Source organism: Mastigoproctus giganteus, chromosome 2 (genome assembly GCF_048544385.1).
Source record: "Mastigoproctus giganteus isolate SK-2022 chromosome 2, ASM4854438v1, whole genome shotgun sequence".
Taxonomy (NCBI): Eukaryota; Metazoa; Arthropoda; class Arachnida; order Uropygi; family Thelyphonidae; genus Mastigoproctus; species Mastigoproctus giganteus.
The window spans coordinates 259,626,786-259,651,737 of record NC_143576.1 but is presented as its reverse complement, the minus strand read 5'-3'; the positions used below and the strand labels follow the sequence as shown (position 1 = coordinate 259,651,737).

Genomic DNA, 24,952 nt, shown 5'->3' with positions numbered 1-24,952 from the left:
TATTTGTTAGACTCTTTGTCAAATATTAATATACATATTAATATTTGGCAAGGAGTAGTAAAGATAACTAGATAAATCTCTGAAGAATACATAGGCAAAAAATATTAGATTGTTAAAGAATACAAATATATATATGTTAATATACAAACAACTTATCACTGTATATCTACATTTGGGTGATTTCAACTGGGATCAACCACCCAAACTGAAAGGAAAAAACAGTAAGGGATTCTCTGTTTCTGTCAAGATCAATATGCAATACCAATTTTAATAGGGTTTTAGGATTATATAAAATAGTATAACAGCATAATAATAGATTTAAAAAATTATAAAATGTATGCATAGTGCACACTGATCATTGAGCTGACAGAGAATGAAAGAAATAAAACTAAAATCTAAATTAAGAGATACAAGCAGACTTACCATGTCCATGACAAATAAAGCAGACCTTAATGTAACCAAAAAAGAGATAGGAGTAAAGTGTTGACCTCTAGGGAGAATTGAAAGCTTAGAAAGTGGTAACCCCATGTATTACATAGTTAACTGAAATCACCCATATTGTAGATATACAAGTTTTTTTTTGTATATTATCATAGGAATTCATATTCTTTAACAATATTCTTCAACAATCTAACATTTTTTTGCCTACATGTTCCCACAGATTTATCTAGGTATGTGTTCCTTTTTTCACTACTCTTCACCAAATAAAAAATTAAAAAAAATAAAATATAATAAAAAAAACTATATATAAATAAGAAAATGAATAAAGGAAGAAAAAGTAAGAAAATAAGAAAGAAAGTAAGCTAATGCAGTCTGGGGTAGCAAAGGCTAAACTTTAACAATACAGGATTGTTTGTTATTTGGGTTTTAGGAGCATTGGCAACTAAGGTCATATTGCTCCGGGGATATGCGGTGGTCATTCCCTGACCTTTCTGCATCCTCCATATTTGGTGGTCACGGGCTCGAACCCCGGTCTAATCAAGAAGCGTGTGCTACGCACTGCCACTCCTGCCCAACTGGCTATGGAGGCACCTAACAATACAGGGATAATAAAAATAAATAAGATGAGAGAGATAAGGGTACAAAAGAGGAAGGGTAAGAAGGGAAGTTGATGTACAAATCACAACCCCAGCTCTTCATCAGGCGTAAACTGCTGAAACTGCAAAAAATAACAGCTACATCATATCGCTATGTATAAAATTCATGCCAATAAAGCTAAAAACAAGTTAAGTATAAAAATAAATTTTAGATTAGAACTGATAGAAAGAATCTAAATCAATTTTTTTTTTTTTTTTTTTTTTTTTTATGAGAACCCCAAACACGAGAGGTATTATAACCTATAGTACTTAGTACCGTGCTTGGGTTGGAGGTTGAGAAGACGAAAGGAGATATTTGTTGATATTGGACTTGAACTTCTGTAGATTGTAATTTTCAGGAAATACGTATGAAGGAAGGTTGTTCCAGAAAACGGCAGTTGAATGAATAAATGAGGAAGATGAAAAGTTGGTTCTGTGGGTTTGAAGTTGGACAGTAAATGGATGTTGGCTGGTGGCGGCACGTGTTCGGACTGTTTTGAAAGAGAGAGCGGGAATTATAGAAGCCAATTCAGAAGAACAGTGCCCATGGAAGTATCTGTAGAAGAGGCATGCAGCAGAAACAGTGCGTCTATGAGAAAGCGAGTGGAGAGACTCTGTTAGAGATGAATCATTAACTAACTTAACTGCCCTCTTCTGAATGGAATCAAGAAGCCTGAGAGAGGTTTTGGGGGCACCACCCCAGATGTGGGAACAATATTCCATGACAGGGCGGATTTGCGATTTATACAGAGTGAGCAGCTGTTTGGGAGAAAAGTAACGCCGAGAGCCAAAGAGAAAACCAAGTTTTTTAGATGCAGAGGAAGCAATATTTGTAATGTGCTTGTGCCAAGAGAGATTAGAAGTCAGGGTAATCCCCAAAAGAGATATATCATTTTGCCTAGAAATCGGAGTGTCACTAAAGATAAGCATAGGAGCAGAAGAATCCTTTTTGCGAGATATAAGACAAGATTGAGTTTTAGAAGGGTTGAAATCAACTAAGTTGTCTTTGCCCCACTGGAGAATTACCTGAAGATCGGCATTTAAGGAATTGGCAGCAGATTTTCGAGAACTTGAAGCTGATTGAGCTGGACAAAGTTTCTCAAAATGGAAAGTTGAATGCAATGTGCTATCATCGGCAAAACTATGGATAGGATTTCCAGTCAATGGAAGAAGGTCATTGATATACAAGAGGAAAAGAGTGGGGGAAAGAACTGAACCTTGGGGGACACCGGCATTAGTGGAGAAGTTAGAAGACAGAGAGCCATCTACCATCACCCTCAGTGAGCGATCAGAGAGAAAACTGGATAACCAATTACTAAAAACAGTTGGCAAACCATAAGATGGAAGCTTGTTTAGAAGACCTTTATGCCAAACACGATCAAAAGCCTTTGAGATGTCAAGAGCAACTACTTGTGTTTCACCGAACCTTTCCATTGAATTAGTCCATAAATGGGTAACATAAGCCAGAATATCACCAGTGGATCGACACTGACGGAATCCATACTGGCGATCGTTGATCAGACGGAAGGTTTCTAGGTAGTTTAAGAGTTGGCGGTTAATTGATTTCTCCATTACTTTAGAAAGAGTAGAAGTAATTGCAATGGGACGATAATTGGATGGGAGGGATTTGTCACCCTTTTTAGGAACTGGCTGGATATGAGCAAATTTCCAAGCAGAAGGAAAAACACCTTTGGAATAAGAAAGTGAAAAAAGGCGGCAAAGAATAGGAGTAAGTTCAGGAGCACAGGTTTTGAGAACAAGTGGAGAAATACCATCAGGACCTGGAGCTTTCTTAGCATCAAGATTCATCAAAATCCTTCTGATATCCTTTTGACGGAAGACCACAGGAGGCATTGAATGGAGCGTGTTAGGAATGGTGGGAGGTGTTTTACCAAGATCATTAATACATGAGCTCGAAGAAAAATGGGATGCTAGCAGGTCAGCTTTATCCTTGGCTGAAGTGACAACAGAACCATCTGGTTTGGACAGAGGTGGGAGCAGAGATGGGCAAAAGTTGCGGCCAATAGCTTTGGCAAGAGACCAGAATACTCGGCTACCATTAGGGCAAGAAGCAAGTTTTCTACTCTTAGCCTGTTCAAACTCTAGTTTGGACTGATTAATAACTGCTTTACAATTGTTGCGAGCTTTGGTGTAGGCAGAAAATGAAACTGAAGAATTAGAAACAAGCCAATTACGATATGCAACGTTCTTCTCTTGGACAGCCTTAGCACATTTATTGGAAAACCAAGGTTTAGATAAAGGACGAGATTTTAAAGTGGAGTGTGGGATAAAGGATTCCATTCCTGCAAGAATAATTTCACTGACACGATCTGAGCAAACGCTGACATCAGAAGTTTTGAAACAGTAATCAGACCAAGGAAAAGAAGAAAAGAAGTATCGCAGGTCATCCCATTTTGCATTCTTGTAATGCCAAACAATACGAGGTTGGGAATAGGCATGAGATAAAGGTTCCATTGGAGAAGAGACAATCACCAAGTTGTGATCTGAAGTGCCTAAAGGACCTCTCACTTCAACCTTGTACTTAGAAGGGTTGTTTGTGAGAAAAAGATCAAGCGTATTGGCTGTATGATTAGGATTGTCCGGTATTCTTGTAGGTAAATGAACAATCTGTGCTAGGTCATTAGTAATTGCAAAAGCCTCAGCATCTCGACCTGCTGGGTCGGTGTGACTAGAAAACGGAAGCCAGCTGGAGTTGTGAACGTTAAAATCACCAAGGAAAATTACCTCACTGTTAGGAAAGTTGGACTGGAGAAAGTCAAGTTGCAAAGAGAGGAAGTCAAAGAGCTCCAAGTGATTAGTGGAGTTGGGAGAACGGTAGAGACAACAGATGAATTTTACACAATGAGGTAGAGAGATTTTAAGCCAGAGAAGATCAAAGAGAGGAGATTCCAAATTGCCAAGTCTCTGACAGGGAATATCAGAACGGACATATGCACAAGTACCACCTTTGAGGCGAAAGGAATCATACAGCAAATAATTTGGATATCTGAGATGAGCAGTAGTTGAATCAACTGATAACTGAGATTCAGTCAGAAAAAGTACATGGGGTTTGGAAGACTGCAAGTGGAAATGGACATCGTTGAGATTAGAATTGAGACCACGTATATTTGTGAAATGAATTAGGAAGTCCTTGGGAGGTTTAGATCTTTTCGCAGATAAGCTTGCTCTATTATTTTGACAATTCATGGTGTATTCAATAGTAAGAAAAAGTGGGTGGGACATGCTGTATGAAGTAATGAAATTTTTGGATATGGCGTACATGTGGTAAGAATATACCCAGATCCTTGACATAACGTGGCCTCGACAATGCTCCCCGCATACACACTACTCGGACTCCCTCCAGTCACTATCTGGCAGAGTAGAGGTAGCAAGATTATACACTAGCTGATCCGGAAGCTTCCTAGAGAGTTACCAATAGGTTCAGTCCGGTGTACTAACTAGCGGCCGGCCTGCGAACACCGTTTTAGAGCTGTACCCTCGAAATGTAAGGAATATTGGATCTCGCCACGACATTCATCATAACCTCAAAAATCATCAATCATACTGCATGATGGAAGAGATAGGGAAGGGTTGACCGGAACTTAGCTCTAGAGACTAAACATGGGTTCCACCACTTCAAGCCTCCAATAAGCAAAGTGGTGGTATTTCACCGGTTGATGAGAGTCATCTACCACCTAGTACTGCCTGGTAACATAGAGGGGCGGCGTTCCTCCATGTGGTGTGGGCGCCACACCTCGACCCCTGCTTACGTTGGTTCGCACCTGGGTGGTCACCCACCATGTACTTGTGCATGAAGGTTATACCCAGGATTACTAACAGTCCCACCATCGTGAAGGTGCAAGCAGAGGATTTGGCTGTCATAGACCGTCCGGACTTCGCCGAAATTGGGTCCACTTTGACTTGAGTGACACCCGAATATCAGTTCCATCAGCGTTTTAGACTCCCAGGTAGCAAGAACAGCTTGTCTGGCATATCTGAGAGAATGTCTGTGACAACCTCAAGGACCTCAAATAATAGCAAAGAGAAGGGGGAAAAGTTTTTTGATAACGCATGCATTTTGACAGTTGACACAACAGAAGCAAATACATACAGATCTAAAAAATATATACATGTATTTAAAAAAAAAAAAAAAAATGACGTTGTAAACATGTCGAAGATATATAGATTTATAAAGGTGAATACAGAACCGAAATTATATTAAGGTATAGGTCCAAACTTTACGGTATAGGTCTAAATCAATAAAGTGTAAAAGAAGAAAGTGGTTTTCATTCTCAATTTATTAATTTAGACCTTAATATAATTTCGGTTCTATATTCATCTTTTATAAATCTGTATATCTTTTAGATGTTTACAATTAAAATTATTTATTGCAATATATATATATATATATATATATATATATATATATATATATATATATATATATAAAACGCTTAGGTATGCTGCCCAAATTTTCGAACTGCTAATATTTGCCAGCACCCATTCATCCAGTTCACCTCACATGACCACCATACCAGGCATTCCTTATTAATTTTTGCACTAATGTTTTTCGACTGAAGAAAAGCAACCTATGCCTGAAAGCTATCGATGTATGTTTATTTATTCTGGCTTCAATTTTAATAAACCTTTCTAAGTTTTAAGAAGTGTAAAAATGGCTGAACAGTGTGTAAGAACTTTGAGAAAAGGTAGAAAAAATGCTAATGAAACATTAGAGAAGAGATCTAATAGACTAAGACACCGAAACGAGACTCTACGACTACGAAGACGGACATAAAACATTGAAGAAAAAGAAGCAAAATTGCAAATGAGAAGACACCATAGGACTAATCAAATAGAACTACCGGATGCAAATAATCAACAAGCTGTAATTAATGTGGAAGAGCATGACATAGGAAATATGTGTTACAACTGAGTATTGCAATGCAAGATATTGGGGACATGAGTTACACACATTGAATAAATACACTAAATGCTGTCATGATGGAAAGGTTTCACTTGACCCACTGTCTGAGACACCTACACTATTACAAATGCTTACAGGGGATACACATGAAGCAAATAACTACAGAGAACATATATGAGAGTACAATCCAGCAATGGGCATTCACATCAATGGGTGCAGAGATTAAATCACCGCCTGAAAATGGTCCATACTGTTTTAGAATACATGGCCAGATCCACCATTTGGTCTCATCGCTATATCAAAATGAGGCAAATAAGATATGGAAAACTTTATATTTTCGATTCTGCTGAAGCAACAACAAAACGGCTTGCAAAACAATCAAAACAATGGTGTATGGCCGAAGTAATGCAACAATTGGATGAGATGCTGCATTTTTGTCTTATGCATTTGTTTATATGACCCATTTGCTCGGTCATATAAACAAATGCATGAAATAACCCAGGCCAATTCAACAATGAATATGCGGATGGTTTTATAGAAGACCTAGACTTAGATAAGAGATGATATAATGCACTTACACCCAAAACAGAGGTTGCTGCAATATTTGTTGAAGAAGATGGGGAACCACCTGCAAATGGAGACATATGCATATATCCCACAGGTGACTGCTGTAGAATTATATCACCACTAAACAAGAATGGTGAAGACTGAAGGATCTAGATTAAACTATTTATGCCATAATCAGAAAGATGGCGTATGTTACGCTGGGTACAACTAGTTATATATATATTTCAGATTATATTTTGTCTCTATTGTGTTAACTGTCAAATACATGCCATATAAAAAAAAAAAAAAAATTTCCCTTCTCATGGCTATTATTTTGGTTTCTATTCTTTTTATCAATTTTAAATATAAAATTTTTGTTTCTATTCTTTCTATAAATTTTAAAATATCAAAGAAAGCCACTTTCTTCTTCAAAAAATAAACAGCTTTATACCTATATCTTAATATAATTTAGGTTCTATATTCATCTTTATAAATCTATAAATTTTTCACATTTACAACTATAATTTTTTTTTTAATATATATATTTCAAATCTATATTTGTCTGTTTTGGGTCAACTATCAAAATATATGCCATATAAAAAATGTTCCCCCCTTCTTTTGGCTATTATTTTGGTTTCTATTCTTTCTATCAATTTTAATTTAAAATTTACTGTTATACTTATCCCCAGGGGCTCACATCTGGTGAGTATGGGCTTGGCAAACCCAGGGTCCTGAGCTGGATATCATCATTCTTCTCTTTCTTGCTTTTTTGGCGATTCCCTTCTAAGTGTCTCTCTCTCTCTCTCAGGGTAATGCAGGAATTTTTTTTTTTTTTTTGGCTGGGTGCAGCATAAGCCTCAGGCTTATGCTGCACCATATGGCTAATAATAATTATTATAATTTGCTTTTACCCTTTACTGGCATGAATTTTAACATCAGAAATAGACACATGAAGTTGCTATTTCTGGAAATTTCAGTGGTTGACACCTATTGAAGATGCAAGGGTTGTGAGTTGTACAGCAACATTCCTTCTGAATAATTTATATGCTTTTTTTTTTTTTTTTTTTTTTAAATCTTTCTCTCTTCATCTCTTATTTCTTTCTCTCCTTTCCCTTTTTTTCACTCACACATCCTCTCTCGCTCGCTCATCTCTTTTCCTCTCACCCTTTATCTCTATTTTATATATATAATATTGATAAAAATATAATGAAATTACTGAAAGTGTTAGCAAACAAGAAAACGTATTAAGAAATTAAAATTAAAAATTATTAAACAGGGTTATGGATCCTGGGGTACTACTAGTTACAGCAGAAAAATCCAGCAACCATAATGAAATATAGACAAATATATTATCAGTGTATTAGGTGGAGGTGCTGAACTGTCAGGTGTAATTACCATGGAAAAATTGAGAACACATGCATGGTAAAAACAGATTACCTGAAATAAAATTAAATTAAGGTATAACATAAAAATAAATGATAGTACCTAAAGCTGTGGGTCCTAGGACTTTAGCTACTTCATCAGTGGGGTCAGGAGCAAAAATTGTAGGAGCCACCACAATAAGCCGGGTCTCTGTTTCTGTTATGATGTACATGTTAAGAAGTATGTGTACATATACATCATAGCCAACTCGACAGAGACCAAAAGGAAGGATTAAAATTAAAGAATATATAAAAAATAAAAATAAAGTAAAGCTAAAAAGCTAAAATAACGCTAGCAGAATCCTGTGAAAAAAAAAAAAAAAAAAAAAAAAATGAATGAAATCCAAAAGAAGGCAAAATAAGAACACTTACTGTGCGCACGGACAGGAAAACGTTGAATTAGCTTAGTGCCATCGGAGACCGAAGAATAAAACGAAGTTCGCTGCATGGTGTATTTATGTCAGTTGAAGTAACCCTGAGTGATGGGGGGGGGAGATAAGAGTGTGAAATCAAAGTGACCCATACTGTGTGGTTGGTTGGTTTAAATGGAAGTTTATTGGCACAAGGGCAACTGAGGCCAAATTGTGCCTGTCACAGTAATCGTGCAAATGATTTTTTTTTTTTTTCCCAGTCATATGTCAGATAAGTTCATATAAATGAATTTGTTTTAAAAAACTAAATAAATTGGATAGATTTGCGTCATCACTGAGAATATGGTTCATCTCTAATGAATTGTTTTGGGTTAAAACTGATTTAAAATTTGTTAATCGGTCAGCATGATTGTAAGGACACTCGAGGAGAATGTGCTTCACTGTAAGTAGGGCGGAACAATGACGACAGTGAGGAGGTTCATCCCCTGTCAACAAATGGAGGTGGGTGAGATAGGAATGACCAATGCGTGTCCTTGCAAGGACAACTTCTTCTCGTCTGTTTAATTGTGAACTAGATTTCCAGTACTGTGGCTTTTTCTTTATTTGGAAAAGTTTATTTTGTGTCTGTTGCTGCCATACTGATGTCCATTGGTCAATACATAACTGTTTTATGATAAGTTTACAGTCCATATAAGGAATCGAGGCAAGTGAAGATACGGGGTTGACTGGATTTTTTGCTGCTTGATCTGCTTTCTCATTTCCCTGGATTCCAGCATGCCCAGGAATCCAGCAGAACCTTACCTCTGTGTTATATTTTGCGAGATTGATTCTTTCAGAATAGGATGAGAGTTCGGACATTTACGTTGTATAGAAGTTACTGCACTCAAGGAATCGGTATAGATTATAATTTCTTCGTTAGACCTGTTGTTGACGTGTTTCATAGCCATTTGTATTGCAGAGTTCAGCGGTGTAAATAATGCAACTTGGGAAAAGTTTTTCGGAGATTACACAAGTGGGAAGGACTACTGCAGCACCTACATCTGTATCAGATTTGGATCCATCAGTATATATTTGAAGACAGTGAGTGTTTGCTGATGCATGAGTTGAATGTAACTACTGTATATTTTGATGGTCCAACGCCTGTTTTCCCCACTTTTGAAAGAATTCATCGAATAAAGGTTTGAAAGTGGACCATGGAGGGTCAATTTCTCCGGTGTCTGGGTGGATATTGTCTAGTGGGACACTCCAATTCTGTTTAACATCCTTCAATCTGATTCCACAGGTTTATTTTCATTTGGTTTATTTCTGTATAAATTTTGGAAAGACGGAGTAAACATGGAAGGCCAGATGGGATGTGAGGGCATACTCCGAAGTTTGGCAGCATACGTAAGCAGCAGCATCTGCCTCTGAAACGATAATGGAGGTTCATGTGCATCAATATAAAGACTCTGGACTGGCGACGTTCGGAAGGCACCTAGAGCTATTCTAAGTGCATTATGTTGAATGGTATTTAGGGACTGTAATGCTGATTTTCTAGCTGAGTCATATATAGGTGCACCATAGTCTAGTCTGGATCGGATTATAGTTTTATACAGGTGAAGAAGAGAGAGTCGATCAGCTCCCCATGACATCGCAGAAAGCACTCAAAGAATATTAATTTTCTTCAAACAAATAGTTCGTACATGCTGATATGTTTCAGGAAGTTTAATTTCTTGTCCAATATTAAACCTAGGAATTTAATATTGTCATTGACTGGAATAGCATGATTTCCCAGTCGCAATTCAGGATCAGGGTGCAGTTTTCGCTTCTTGCAGAAGTGTATAGCGACAGTTTTCTCTGCTGACAGTCTGTAACCATTTTGTGACATCCACGTTTGTATTTTATTTATTGATAGTTGGAGTTTCCTTTCAATAGAGTACATATTTTGTGAGTGACTGGATATAGTGAGGTCATCGGCATAAAGATAAGTTTCTACTGAATTCGGTATGGTTGTTGTTAGTGTGTATTCTAACTGCTAAGAGTGTGGCACTAAGGACTGACCCTTGTGGGACTCCTTCCTCCTGTTTGTAGATTGGAGAGAGTACCTCGATAACAGACCCGGAGAGTTCGATATTCGAGAAAGCTCTGAATTAATGCTGGTAAATGTCCTTTTAATCCTAGGGCATGCAGGTCACGAAAGATGCCATGACGCCACGTAGTTTCAAAGGCTTTCTCTATATCTAAGCTCACCATAACCAAATGTTCGTTTTTTATGAATGTATTTCGCACATTTGCCTCAGCCTTTATCATAAGGTCTAAGGTAGATCTGTTTTTACGAAAACCAAACTGATCGTTGTTCACAGTAGTCTGAGTTTCCAGATACCAGGTAAGGCGACGATGTACCATTTTTTCCAGAGTCTTACCTAAGCAACTAGTAAGTGAAATTGGTCTATAATTGTGCGGGTCTGATTGGTCTTTTCCTGGTTTTGGAATGGGTAGAACTACAGAATGGCGCCAGGATAGGGGAAAGTAATTTGCGACAAATATTCGGTTGAAAAGTTTTAGGAGAGAGTAACGAGTTCTCTCATTTAGATTTTTTAACATTAAGTAGTATATGCCGTCTGGAACAGGTGCACTATTGGCTGATTTTTTTTAAAGATTCTTCTAATTCATATATGGTAAATGGTTCATTATAAGAGAGGGCTGACTTCGTTCTGAATTTTATTTTATATTTTTCAGCTACTGATTTGGCTTTTAGGAAAGTTGGATCATATGAGGTTGATGCAGAATGGTGAGCAAAAGATTCCGCGAGGATGTTTGCAATATTCTCGGGAAGGGTTACCTCTTGTCCTTTATAAACGATGATTGAGGAAGGAATTGATGGAGACTTTCCGGTAAGGCATCTTATTTTCCGCCAGATCAGTCCTGCACTTGAGCCTTTAGTGACAGATGAAGCAAAACGAATCCAAGACTCTTTTTTAGCTTTTCGCCGGATGTATCGGGCCTGGGCTTGAAGTTTCTTGTAGATAATGAGATTGGCAGTGGTTGGATTTTTTCGGAACTGATTCCATGCCTTGTTCTTTTCCCTCTTAGCTGTGTTACATGCCGAATTCCACCAGTAATTTTTGTGTTTGGATCCTTTAATTGTAGTTTTAGGAATGGTAGTAGCAGCTGCCGCCAACATTTGTTCTTTGATGTGTTTAACGGCGTCATCTATAGAGTGATGATGGATAATATCATCATCTAGTGTAACGCTTGATGCATATTTATTCCAGTCAGCTTTTGAGAATTTCCACTTAGTTCGACCACTTACTGGTAAGTTTCTTCTTGTGCAGAGCTTACAGATTATAGGAAAATGGTCACTGTTTAATGGATTTTCTGAAACTCTCCAATCGAAGTCTGGAAATAACATTGGTGAGCATAATGACAGATCTATAGCAGAAGTTGAGCCTGTTGGAAAATGGGCATAGGTGTCGGAGCCTGTGTTCAGCAGTGTGATGTTATGCTTTACAAGAAAAGCCTCTATCGTGCATCTCCGGTTGTCTGCATGTAAAGATCCCCATAACTGGTGATGCGCATTAAAATCGCCCAATATGCAGAAAGGAGAAGGTAGTTGTAAGATAAGATCATCTAGATCAGCTATCGAGCAGTTCTAATTTGGTGAGATATATATGGATACAAGAGTAAGCGTTTTGCCAAGAGCGAGGCGTACTGCAACTACTTCTAAAGTGGTTTGTACAGGAATGCGTCTGGACAGGATTTTACTGTCAATCATTATCGCTATACCACCATGTGACCCACGGGCAGAGATCCTGTCTTGCCTGAACAAGGTATAGTTTTTAAATGAGAGTGTCACTTGTGGAGAGAGAGATTCGTTTCTTGTAGACAGATGCCTACTGGATGATGCTGATTTATCAAGTCGTGAATATCGTCTATGTTGCTATGGAGGCCTCTACAATTTCATTGAATCAACTGATTCATTATTTAGCTTTTGAAGTAGGAAATATTTCTGACTGTTTTTTAGAGCCAATCTGTTTATGGCGATCCAGTTTTATTTTATCTTTTCTCGGGAAAGTAGGTCGTGCAGTATCCATGTCTTCCTCAGCATGTATTTCTAAGACGGTTTCATCATTGTTGGTGGTGTTATCGGTTTCCATATCTGCGGTTAAAGTATTTTGCAGTTTAAGATTTCTCAGACTCTCAGTATCTGAACGTGATGGAGTAATAGTTGGTGGTACGGTGACTAGGGTATTATTTGCTTGGTCTTTTACTTGTTCTTTAGGAGACTCCTGCGGATTCACTAGAACAGCCCGAGCCCAGCCGGAGATGGATGTAGCTGGTGGTATGGACACTTCAGTTTGGGTTCCTTCTGATTTGTATTTTTGTGTTGCAGCTGCATATGAGAGTTTCGGTACTGTGAGTAAAACTTGTTTCCTTGCTTCTTGATAAGTCACTTTGTTTTCTATTTTGTATTTCTGTATCTTCTTTCCTGTTTTCCAGGTTTCACAAACTTTTGAGTAAGCTGGATGGCTACCGTTACAGTTTGGACATACTGGTGTTTGTGCTGGGCAGTCTGTCTGAGTGTGTTCCTTGGATTCACAGTTGGGGCACACTGAAACCCCTCTACACACTGTTTGGGCATGGCCAAATTTTTGGCACTTGAAGCACCTGAGCGGATTAGGGATATAAGGTCGGATATGACAGTTCAGATATCCAGCCTTGACTGTAGCTGGAAGAATTGGTGTTGAAAAGGTCAGTATAACACTGCGTGTCAGAACCAGTTCACCATCTTTCTTGATTTTAATTCGCTTTGCCTGTATAACTTTTTGGTCTTGTAGCTCTTGGACTAATTCCTCTTCAGTAACATTTAATAAGTCCCACTCAGAGAGCACTCCTTTGGATGAATTTAGGGTGGCATGTGGAGTTACTGTGACGGAATATTTGCAAATTTTGGGATTCTTAGTAGGGCTTCAGAGTGTCTACTATTCATAGTCTCTATAAGTAGATCTCCGGAACGGAGTCTTTTCACCATTTTAGGTGGTCTGGCAGCATTCTCGAGCCATTTCTGGATAAGAAATGGAGAAAGTGCACTTATTGGTTGACTTGTTTGGGAATGTATTATAAGAAATGGAGGCGATTCCTTTTTGGAAACTTCTGTTCTTTGTCTCTTAGGATGGGAGGTGTCAAAATCAGTTTGGTCTGTCCTTGAACAGGTTGAGGCACGAGGCTCAACAGATGGATAACTATCTTTGAGATCCATGTCAGCTCCTTTTAGCCCCTGGCAGAGAGCCTTTTCTGCCAAGGTTACCGGCCCCGCCACGGGGAGGCAGGAGCAGTGCCGCTAGAGTGACCGAGCGGTGTAAGTTAGTTTGTTAGTTTAAGGAAAGAAAAAAGAAAGGTGGTTTTCCTTTCTGTAACTTACTTACAATTCGTAAGAGTAAGTTAACAATAAATAGCTTTAAACGTAAGAAAAGCTTTCCAAATTAACAAGAACTGTCGCAGTAAGAAAACTGCTTTGTAAATAGCTCAGAGAATCGCTCGATCACAATAACGCTTGGCACCCGGGGCCCCATACTGTGTGACAGGGAAGTAAGCTATTAAACAAACGAGGCAAAGTGCCAGCATAGGGAGAAACAAAAATTAACAAAATAATGTGGAAAAGACACTAAACTTTGTTTAAGAAGAAAAAAGTAGCAATAGTAGAGCAATAGCATCTCGATATTGCTTTCGGCCAGCCTAATCGCACACAAGAAATAAGTTGTGTAATTAAGGACAGTAGAAAGTAATTGGAAGGGAGGGAAATATAGCTGTGCTCGGGCTGTCTGATGTTGCAAAACCCGTACTACAGTCGGTCCCTGGATGGATGACTAGACAAATGCCTCATGTGTTTAAGTCAGTATTGGTATTGTTATTGAAGAAAAGTAACAAGAAGGAAAATAGAAATAAAAATAAAGTAGATAAAACTAAACAAAACAGGACAAAACAAAAACACAAACTTTTAAAATACCCCCATCAGTAGATGGGGGTATTGTGTTTTTGTTTTGTCTCTTTGTCTTTCATCGGCTCCTGCTTGGCACTGCAGTAAGTTGTCTGCTTTGTCTATATCCTCTCGTCGGCATTTTACATTATTTTTGTTCTTAAATTCCTCTTGGGTGGCTTGCTTATTTTATTTCTTTTTATTTAATCTTATCTTAATTTTTACTTTTATTTTTTATTTGATCTGCTTTTTATTCCTTTTCTTGTCAGTCTCTGTGGGGTCAGCTATGAAATTACATCAGCTTGCTATTATATTTCATGCCTTGCTTCTTGCTATATTTCCATTGGTTTTGATTGCTGACCCTTGATGACGTAGTTAAAATCATTGGATCTATAGCATTAAGTACTATATGTATTTTTATTTAATTTTAATTTTATTACTTTTTTTACTTTTATTTTTATTATTTTACAGGTAACTATTTAATTTTTCCATTGCTAATACATCTGATGTGGTCAGCATTCCTCCACTTATATTATCCTATTATCATTACTGTTGTCTAGTAGTTTTAATTAAAAAATTTAATTATTAAATCCAACTAATTTATACTCTACATTTTAAAAAAACTTGCACTCCGGTTAACTAAAGTAATGACATACTTTTCAAGGTAGAGAACACAGTCATGAAATTATTAATAACAAATGTATAACAAAAAAAAAAAAAAAAAAGGCTTCTTTAAATTACTTCCAACAACTATTGAAAGGTGACTTACAAATTAAATGTCTATAAATATAGAGCTAACTTGCCTGTATAATTTGAGAAACTTGTTCTGAGAAGATATCAAATAATCTTATCTCCTGAGGTATACCAGTGCCATCTTCCCTTGTAGCAAACACAGCCAACCTATCAATTATGTAAAGTATAAAAGATATACTTTTAAACTGAATAAAATTAATTAACTGTTAAAAGGTATAAAGTGGAGTCTGGACAATATGCAATTTAGGGATTAGCACAAGTATCTCTTAATAATTAAATTTTGTGTTTAAAGTTGTGATACTAAAATTTCATTTACAAATTTCCAAAATATATATTTTCAAGTATACGAGTATGAACAAATACATGTTTTCACTGTCACTGATAAGGCAAATCATGAAATGTGTTATGGTTAACCAAATTAAATGCAGTCAACTGATTTAGGATTTAATAAAATTTGCTACCAATTGCTATCAGTTATGTAAGCTTTAACTGCACTGAGAAGGATAAGGTGGTCAGTATCAGATGGAGCCTTCTTTGATGCTTAAAGAGTTTAGTATAGTCCTTTATGAATATTTCTTACTGATTTTTTTTCTGCATTAAATAATTACATAAATACTCTATTTTAAATACCTATTTCTTAATGGAAATAGTTACTTAAAAAAAATGAGAAACCACTTGTTATGAACTAAGTGGTTGATTTTCAAACTCTTACTTAGCTGCTTATAGTATTGGCTGAACATGGGTTTCTCTGAAATCTTTTATTTTGTTAATAAACTGGTCCTTGAGGACGTCACAGACATTCTCTCAGGTATGTCAAGCTGGGCTTGCTAACTGGTTCTAAAGCGCTGATGGAACCGATATTCAGGTAAAACTCAATTCGAGTGACCCAAATTTTGTCAAAGTCCAGTCAATCTGTGACAGCCAAATCCTCTGCTTGCTCCTCCATGATTGTGGAATTGTTAGTAACCCTGGGTATAACTCCCATTTGCAAGTCCTGAAATACAGCACCTAGTATACTGGAGGTGACCAGCCAGGTGCAAACAAATGTAAGCAGGGATCAAGGTGTGGCACCCACACCACATACAAGAATGCCACCCCTCTCTGTTAACAAACAAGACTAGGTGATAGATGACTTCATCAACGGAGTCTGAGGACGAGAGTTGCCGGTGCGGACGTGCCTTTCTGCCACTCTTGGAACAGAGAAGTTTTTTCTGATTTATTTTCTGCTTTATTAGTTTAAATTGACATATTAACTTATTTTCTAGAGTAGCTTTATATTCCTATTTACGGTACTTAAGTTTAAAGTAACTTAGATAGAGATTTTGTAGGTATTACTTAGTATCGGAAAGGGTATCAAATCCACGTGTTTACCGTTCGTAAATAGCCGCCATTGTTACGGGAAAATTAATCAGTAAAATCTATTAATCTTGTCCAACTTCATTGGCAATTAAACTGTACTTTTAACTATACATATAACCACTTAGGTTATGTAACATAAATAATTAGTAAAAATAAATAATTAATACATAACTTGATACGGAAGTTATATAAAGGGATTTCGTAGATAACACTCGTTACTGAAACATAAATATTTCTTAGATAACACTCGTTACTGAAACAGAAATATTTCGTAGATAACACTCGTTACTGAAACAGAAATATTTCGTAGATAACACTCGTTACTGAAACAGAAATATTTCGTAGATAACACTCGTTACTGAAATATAAATATAGCGTTATAACTGTGTTGGGATACAAGTTTAGGATTTAATTTTATACTGAAATTGAAATTTTATTGAAAGTAAATCGAAATCATGACTCAAACCAGAGCAGCAAAGCAAAAGGCTCAAGCTAATGGGAATGCTGTGGCTTAGGGGAGAACTGAGGGGGGACAGTTGACCTCTGAATCACAGCCTTTTAAGATGCACTATTTGCTTGACGTTTGCAGAGCAGTCAGGTATGGACATGATACTGCCATGGGGGATGTCTTTGTATGTGTGCGATGCAAGGAGTGTAGGGAAATCAGGCGACAACTCAGCGTTGTTATGGGCCTATATGAGAGCTTGAAGGACAGGGTGAATGCCCTCGAAGGATTACAAGTGAGGGGGCCCATCAAGCTCTCAGCTGCCCACACCAATGCCAGAGCTTGCACTTGGTTATCGCGCAACACAGCGGCAACCCCCAAGGCAGAATGCGTTGGTCCCAAAGGAACTAGTAGTTGTTGGTGACTCTATTGTCAGGGAAACATGCTTTGTAAAAAGGATAGGTGGAACAGAACCAGGGTATGTTTGCCAGGGGCAAAGGTTGATGACGTTGTAGAGAGGATATCATCTTTTAAGGGCACAAAAGGTGATATAGTTGTACTTGTTGGCACTAATGATATTAACAGTAGGAGACCGGCGGAATTACTTAACAAGTACAGGTCACTGATGAAAAAAAGCCGTGAATTAGGGTTGAATTTGAAAGTGTCTGCAATTCTGCCCAGACATGATAGGAGGGAGTATATGATGAGAGCCCTGTCGATCAATTCAGCCCTGGAAAGATTGTGCAGGGCTCAAGGGTTAGAATTTTTTTCAGCCTGTGTGTACTTGTTAACAGGAGAGACTGCTTCTACAGGGATGGGATACACTTAAATAGAAAGGGTGTAAGAATGTTTGCTGATGCTATCGAGGCAGTGTTAGGTGGGTCGGAAAACTGCTAGATTGGGGGAATACAAGGACTAATAGATTAACAGGTGCCACTGGCAGAGGAGAAAGTGATTCTTGCACTGCTTCTATTGGAATGAGCAGCAGCCTGGAAAAATAAGATGCAGGCTTTTACAGAGACTGCTGGGAATCGTGGGGGTACAAGTAAACACATGGGTTGTGTTATAGGGTAGCTAAGAATAGAAACAGGTGCAGGTATACTTGCGTGTACACCAATGCTAGGAGTTTAGTAAAAAAATTTGATGAATTTGAGTTATTGCTCAAAACATCAAAGGCAGATATTGTTGGGATTTCAGAGACGTGGTGTCACACAGATATAAGGAATGCAGAACTGGAATTTAGGGAGTACAATGTCTACAATAAGGATAGACAGGATAGGAAGGGAGGAGGGGTTTATGCTATTAGTTAAGAAACACATAAAATCCAAGGAAGTGAAGCCAGTCGACATCGTCTGGACAGTGCAGTGTCGAGTCAGTTTGGTGTGACATAAGGCATTGGGGAGATCAAAATGAGAGTAGGAGTGTGCTATAGGCCTAATGACTCTGATGAGTATAATAAGAAACTGTACAGAGAAATAGAGGTGGACCAGTAAATCAGAGAGTCTTATAATGGGGAATTTTAATTTCCCAGATATTGGACCTGGAATTATGGGGCTGGTCACTCAAACACTAGCAAGGCTTTTGTGGATTTATTGGATGATTGTTTTCTACATCAAGCATGTTCGAGAGGCAACTAGAGGGAGTAATACTCTTGATTTGATTATCAGTAGTGATTCTTCATGCATTAAGAATCTGCAGATAAATGAACCACTAGGTGGCAGTGATCACAGTGTTCTGAAGTGGGAGTTACTCAAAGAGGTAACTACCATTAGGGATAAAAGGGAAGGGTATTGCTTTCATAAAAGGTGACTACGATGGACTGAGACAGTATTTAAATTCTATACAGTGGGATCAACTGATGATGTTGCCAACAGCAAATCCAAAATGGGAAGGCATTCAAAGAACTTATCTTGCAAGCTACTAGGCTTTACATACCAAATAAGAAATATTGTTCAAGGTTTAGGCCTAAATGGATGTCAGATGAACTAATGAGGCATATGGCAGAGAAGAAAAATGCATGGGATACATACAAATTAACACGTGACACAGAAGCCTATGATAGATACAAGTTGATCTGTAACCAAGTTACAAAGGAATTTAGGCAGGCAAAGGCAGATTACGAGAGATCCTTGGCAAGGGATGTGAAGAAAAAACAGCAAAGAGTTCTTTACTTATGTAAACTCTAGAAGGAAGGGGATGAATCAGATTGGTCCACTTGATATCGATGGGTCAACTGTTGATGACCCTGCTCAGGTAGCTAACAAACTAAATGAATATTTTGCAATCGACATTCACACATGAGGAGTTATTCAGCGAGGGGAATGCCAGAGGTGTATTCAAACTCTAGCAGTAAGCTAGAGAATCTTGTAATAACAGAGTAAAGTGGAGGAGAAATTGTTGAAGATAAACACAAGAAAGGCACCTGGGGTGGATGGGATCTATCCAGTTATATTAAAGGAGGCAGCAAAGGAAGTAAGCAAACCCTTAGCCATAATTATGAGAGCTTCCTTGGACTCAGGGGAAGTACCCATGGACTGGAGATGTGCAAATGTGACCCCAATTCACAAGGGAGGATCAAAGGCTGACAAAGTAATTATAGACCTGTGAGTTTAACTTCTGTTCCCGGAAAATTAATGGAGGCACTGGTTAAAGACGCACTGCAGGATCATCTAGACAAGACTTCAGTTATAGCTCGGACACAGCATGGTTTTGTTAAGGGGAAGTCTTGCCTGACCAATTTAATTGGATACTATGATGCAGTCATACACTGCACAAGAAAAGTAGAACAAGCATTAAGGGAAAACAAAGGATTTAAATCAGCAGCCATGAGCAGTAATACAGAAAGACAAATGATACTGAAACTGAAGAATAGCGATGGTGTAATTATAAACAGCAGAGAAGGCATAATTCAAATAGCAGAAGACTACTATAGGGAATTATACAAGCAGCGAGGGAATGATACCAGCAGTGGGGAAGATGGATTGCAAAGTAGCAACACATACGACATACCCGATATTCTTCCTGATGAGGTAGAACATGCATTGAAGAAAATGAAGAATCAGAAAGCCACGGGGGAAGATGAAGTTACTGTAGAGTTGTTAAAATTGGGAGAAAGAGACATAACACAAAAATTGGCAAGGCTCTTCACAAAGTGCATTAGAAAAGGTGTGATGCCTAAGCAGTGGAATAATGCAATCATAGTTTTGCTGCATAAGAAAGGAGATAAATCAGAAATTGGAAATTATAGACCAATTAGCTTGTTATCCCATATCTACAAGTTGTTCACAAGGGTCATTACTAACAGATTAGAAAGAATACTTGATGAGAATCAACCGAAAGAGCAAGCTGGCTTTAGGACAGGATTCTCAACTATGGATCACCTTCACGTAATATCACAGCTAATGGAGAAAGCAAATGAATATAAAACACCATTATGCCTGGCATTTGTGGATTATGAAAAGGCATTTGATTCCATACAGCATAAGGCAATGTTTCGGGCACTGGAAAGACAAGCTCCATATATTATGATTTTGAAGAAAATATATGAGAGTGCTACATCCTTTATTAGACTAGACAAAGACAGTAGGAAATTTAAAATTGAGAAAGGAGTTCGACAAGGAGACACAATATCTCCTAAGCTGTTTACTGCTGCCCTTGAGGAAGCTTTCAGAAGATTAGACTGGTCGCAGAAAGGAGTCAATGTGAACGGAGAGTACCTAAACCATTTACGATTTGCAGATGACATTGTGGTCATAAGCCACGATCCCAAAGAATTAGAGGAAAATCTTAATCAGTTATGCACAGTTAGTAAGGATTTTGGACTAAAGATGAATATGGCTAAAACAAAAGTAATGATGAACAAGTATGCCACGGAAAGGGAAATAATGATTGAAGGAGCAGTAATTGAAAAGGTGGAGTCATACTTATCTGGGACAAGTTATTAGCTGTAATAATGATAAATGGATGGAAGTCAAGAGAAGAATAAATTTTGGATGGATAGCATTCAGGAAATATAGTCACATACTGAAGAGCAATATCCCAGTTTGTCTGAAACGTAAAATAATGAATCAATGTATACTCCCCACCATGACTTATGGAAGTGAAACTTGGGCACTCACCAAAAGAATGGAAGAGAAGCTAAGAACTACACAGCGAAGAATGGAACGAATTATATTGGGAATCAGACTGTTAGATAAGAAGAGAAACACATGGATTAGGCAGCAAACTCAAGTAAAGGACATTCTTATCAAAAATAAAGAACTAAAATGGTCTTGGGCAGGACACATAGCTCGAAGACATGATGACAGATGGACTAAGAAAATAACAGAATGGTACCCAAGAGGAGCTAGAAGAAAACCTGGAAGACAAAGGCGGAGATGGATAGATGAAATTCATGAGTTTTTGAGTAGTAAATGGATGGCCAGTGCTCAAAACAGAAGGAACTGGAAAGTTGCTGGAGAGGCCTTCATCCTGCAGTGGATTGAAAATGGCTGATGATGATGATGATGCAGTCACAAAAGAACTGGATGCAGGGAATAACTTTGATATTATATACTTGTATCTTAGAAAGGCTTTTGATACTGTTGCACATGGAAGACTGCTGCACAAATTGGAGCAGTGTGGCATTGGAGGCAAATTGCTGCTATGGATAAAGGGGTGGTTGAAGGGGAGAAGACAGATTGGTTGGTTGGTTTTTGGAAGTTTAATGGCGCATCAGCAACTAAGGCTATAGTGTGCCAAGTCTAGGGTAATAAAATATAAAATAGCATATCTAGTTAATATATTATACACAAAAATATGGCATAAACCATTTACAATATGTTAAACATGAGGGCAGTCTAAATAAAACTATGTAGATTAATCAGTTCTAAAAACCTGAATACATCTGACACATTGTCATCGTCGGATAAAATCTGCCTGAGTGTATAAGGCTCAGACAGAGGGTTAAAACATGAACGGCGTTCATTATTAAAATATGTACATTCAACTAAAATATGACGGATACTTAAAATTGCTTTACAATGTCTACACACAGGACAATCATCAGCCCTCAGCAAATACGAATGCGTCAGGTGAGAATGTCCTATGCGTAGCCGAGCAAGAATTACTTCCTCCCGTCGGACTCTGCGCTGACTAGAATGCCAAAGCATTATTTCAGGCTTAATTTCATTCAGTTTGTTGGTAGGGCATCCACTCCAAGCTTCTTGCCAACGCGCGCATAATTTTTTGTAGATAAGTTGCTTGCAGTCTGTATAGGGGACTGACAAACGGATGCGACTTTGTGGCATTGCTGATTTTGCTGCTGCATCAGCTAAGTCATTGCCTCTGATACCAACATGGCTAGGGATCCAGCAAAAGCAAATATCAAAATTTATCTCTAAGAGGGAGTGTAATATTTGCTGCACCCGACATAACACTGGGTGAGTGCTTCTCACATTGGATAAGGCCTGTAATACGCTTAGAGAGTCCATATATAGCATGCACTTTTGGTAGTGGTGGGTTTTTATATGATCCAAGGCCAGTTCTACTGCGTGTAGCTCTGCAGTGTATATGCTACATTCACTTGGAATACGACTACAGATTGTTTTATTTGGAAAGACACAAGCAGATCCCACAAACTCTTCAGATTTCGAGCCATCTGTATAAACCGGCAAGAATTCAGAGTATTCGGCAAGGTGTGCTGCAAAGAGTTGCCGATATATACATGGCGATGTGTTAGCTTTCAGCCAACTCCTAAGACTGAAGTCACAAGACAGAGATCGTATATTCCAAGGGGGAAGAACATACTTGACTGATGTTGATATATTATCCAACGTGAAGCTAATATCATGAACCAGCTCTTGGATCCTGATACCAAAAGACCAACTGGCAGTTTTACGCATATTATATAGATTTTCCCACCGTGGCATAAAAATAGATGTCCACGTAGGGTGGTCAGGCAGGGATTTTATTTTTATAGCATATTGTAACGACAATTGCTGACGTCGAAGCATCAATGGTGGTTCATTGGCTTCAACGTATAGACTTTGGACAGGCGAAGTACGGAAAGCCCCTGTGGCAATCCGAATGGCTTTATGGTGGATTGGGTCAAGCCATCGGAGTACAGAAATTCTAGCAGAAGAGTAAGCTTGGGAGCCGTAGTCAAGTTTAGAGCAAACAAGTGCTCGGTATAGACGCAATAATGTGCTTCTATCTGCTCCCCAAAAGTTGGAGGAGATAGCACTGAGCATGTTCAAACCCCTCATGCATTTTGCTCTAAGCTGACGGATATGGTGTAGGAATGTCAGTTTTTTATGAAAGATAAGTCCCAAAAATTTTGTTTCTGCTACCACAGGAATTGGATTTTGTCCAAGTCTACGTTCCGGGTCAGGATATAGATTCCGTTTGCGGCAGAAGTGTATGCAAACGGTCTTTTGCGCAGAAAACGTAAACCCATTGGTTAAAGCCCAGGAACTAAGGTAATTGAGTGCTTGTTGCAATTGTCGTTCAATAACTCTCATGCTACAGGAGTGACAGAAAATACTAAAATCATCAACGTACAAGGCACTATTTACTGAAGGAGGAAGCTGTTTTGTAATGGAGTTAACTTTGACTGCAAACAGCGTAACACTGAGGACAGAGCCTTGGGGAACTCCTTCCTCTTGACAAAAAAGGCGAGACACACTGGATTTAACACAAACCTGGAAGAGTCGTTTAGATAAAAAATTTCTGATAAAAATAGGGAGGTGGCCTCTGAGACCAAAAGAATAGAGGTCTTTTAAAACACCATACCTCCAGGTTGTGTCATAAGCTTTTTCCATGTCAATGAAGACTGATACCAAGTGCTCATGCTTTAAAAACGCATTGCGAATCGCTGTTTCCAGTCGGATTAAATGGTCCAAAGTGGAGTGATTCCTTCGGAAGCCGCACTGAATTTTGTTCAAAAGGTCGTTTGCCTCAAGGTAATATATAAGGCGGGCATTCAACATTTTTTTTAAAATCTTACATAAGCAACTGGTCAGAGCAATTGGACGATAGTTGCTAGGAATTTTGGGATCTTTTCCTGGCTTTGGGAAAGCGAGGACAGTTGCCCTACGCCAAGAAACGGGAAATTGATCCTCCAAATAAATTCGGTTGTAGAGATGTAGCAACAGCTCTAGAGAGTGAGATGAGAGATGTTTTATCATCCCATACTGAATTTCATCTGGCCCTGCGGAGAAGACAGAGAGTGGTAATCAATGGACACTGCTCATCGTGGACTAATGTTATTAGTGGAGTCCCTCAGGGTTCAGTATTGGGTCCTTCATTGTTCTCTGTATTTATAAATGATATTGACGATGGTACATTAAGCTTAATGTCCAAGTTTGCAGACGATACGAAGGTTGGCAGGGTTGTCAAGGACACTACTGACACTATGCTGCTGCAACAGGATCTGGAAAGGTTGAGCAGATGGGCTGAGAGGTGGCAAATGAAGTTTAACATTGACAAATGTAAAGTACTACATATGGGAAACAGCAACCCCAGAGCAACGTATCAACTCTGTGATACTACACTGACAGTGGTAGAGAATGAAAGGGACCTGGGGGTGGTTGTGCAGGCAGATATGAAGTTCTCTGAGCAGTGCAGACGGGCTGCAAGAGTAGCTCATGGTGTATTGTCAATGATATATAGGAAATTTTCTAGCAGGGATAAGGAGGTGATTATTCCCTTGTATAAGGCAATGGTCAGGCCACACCTAGAGTACTGTATACAGGCCTGGAGGCCTCATTCAAGAAGGATGTAGAGCTGCTGGAACGAGTACAGAGAAGAGCAACAAGATTAGTGAATGGAACAAAGGGGTGCTCTTACGAAGAAAGGCTTAAGTTTGGCGAATTACAGTGTCTGGAGACTATGCACCAGCGAGGTGATCTGATAGAGGTGTACAAAGCCTTGAATGGTTTGAGCATGCTCAATGTCGATGGGATTCTTCCTCTTGCTCAGAATAATCACCTGAGAGGGGCATAAGTTCAAATTGAGGAAAGATGTGCGGAAATTTTCCTTTAGCCAGCAGGTGGTTGGTAGGTGGAACAGACTTCCATCCCTTGTCGTGGAAGTTGATAGCCTAAATAAGTTTAAGGCTCAG

The 24,952-nt window shown here is 38.5% G+C and overlaps 1 protein-coding gene across 1 annotated transcript in view; it reads right to left on the bottom strand.

Moving 5' to 3' along the window:
• The window catches only part of Vps35 (Vacuolar protein sorting 35), a 298,912-nt gene that overhangs the window by 178,814 nt on the left and 95,146 nt on the right, over positions 1-24,952 (bottom strand). Inside the window, exon 7 of the mRNA XM_090389880.1 lies at positions 15,098-15,194. Within this exon, the coding sequence (XP_090246006.1) occupies positions 15,098-15,194 (97 nt within the window). The remainder of the gene's footprint in view (positions 1-15,097; positions 15,195-24,952) is intronic.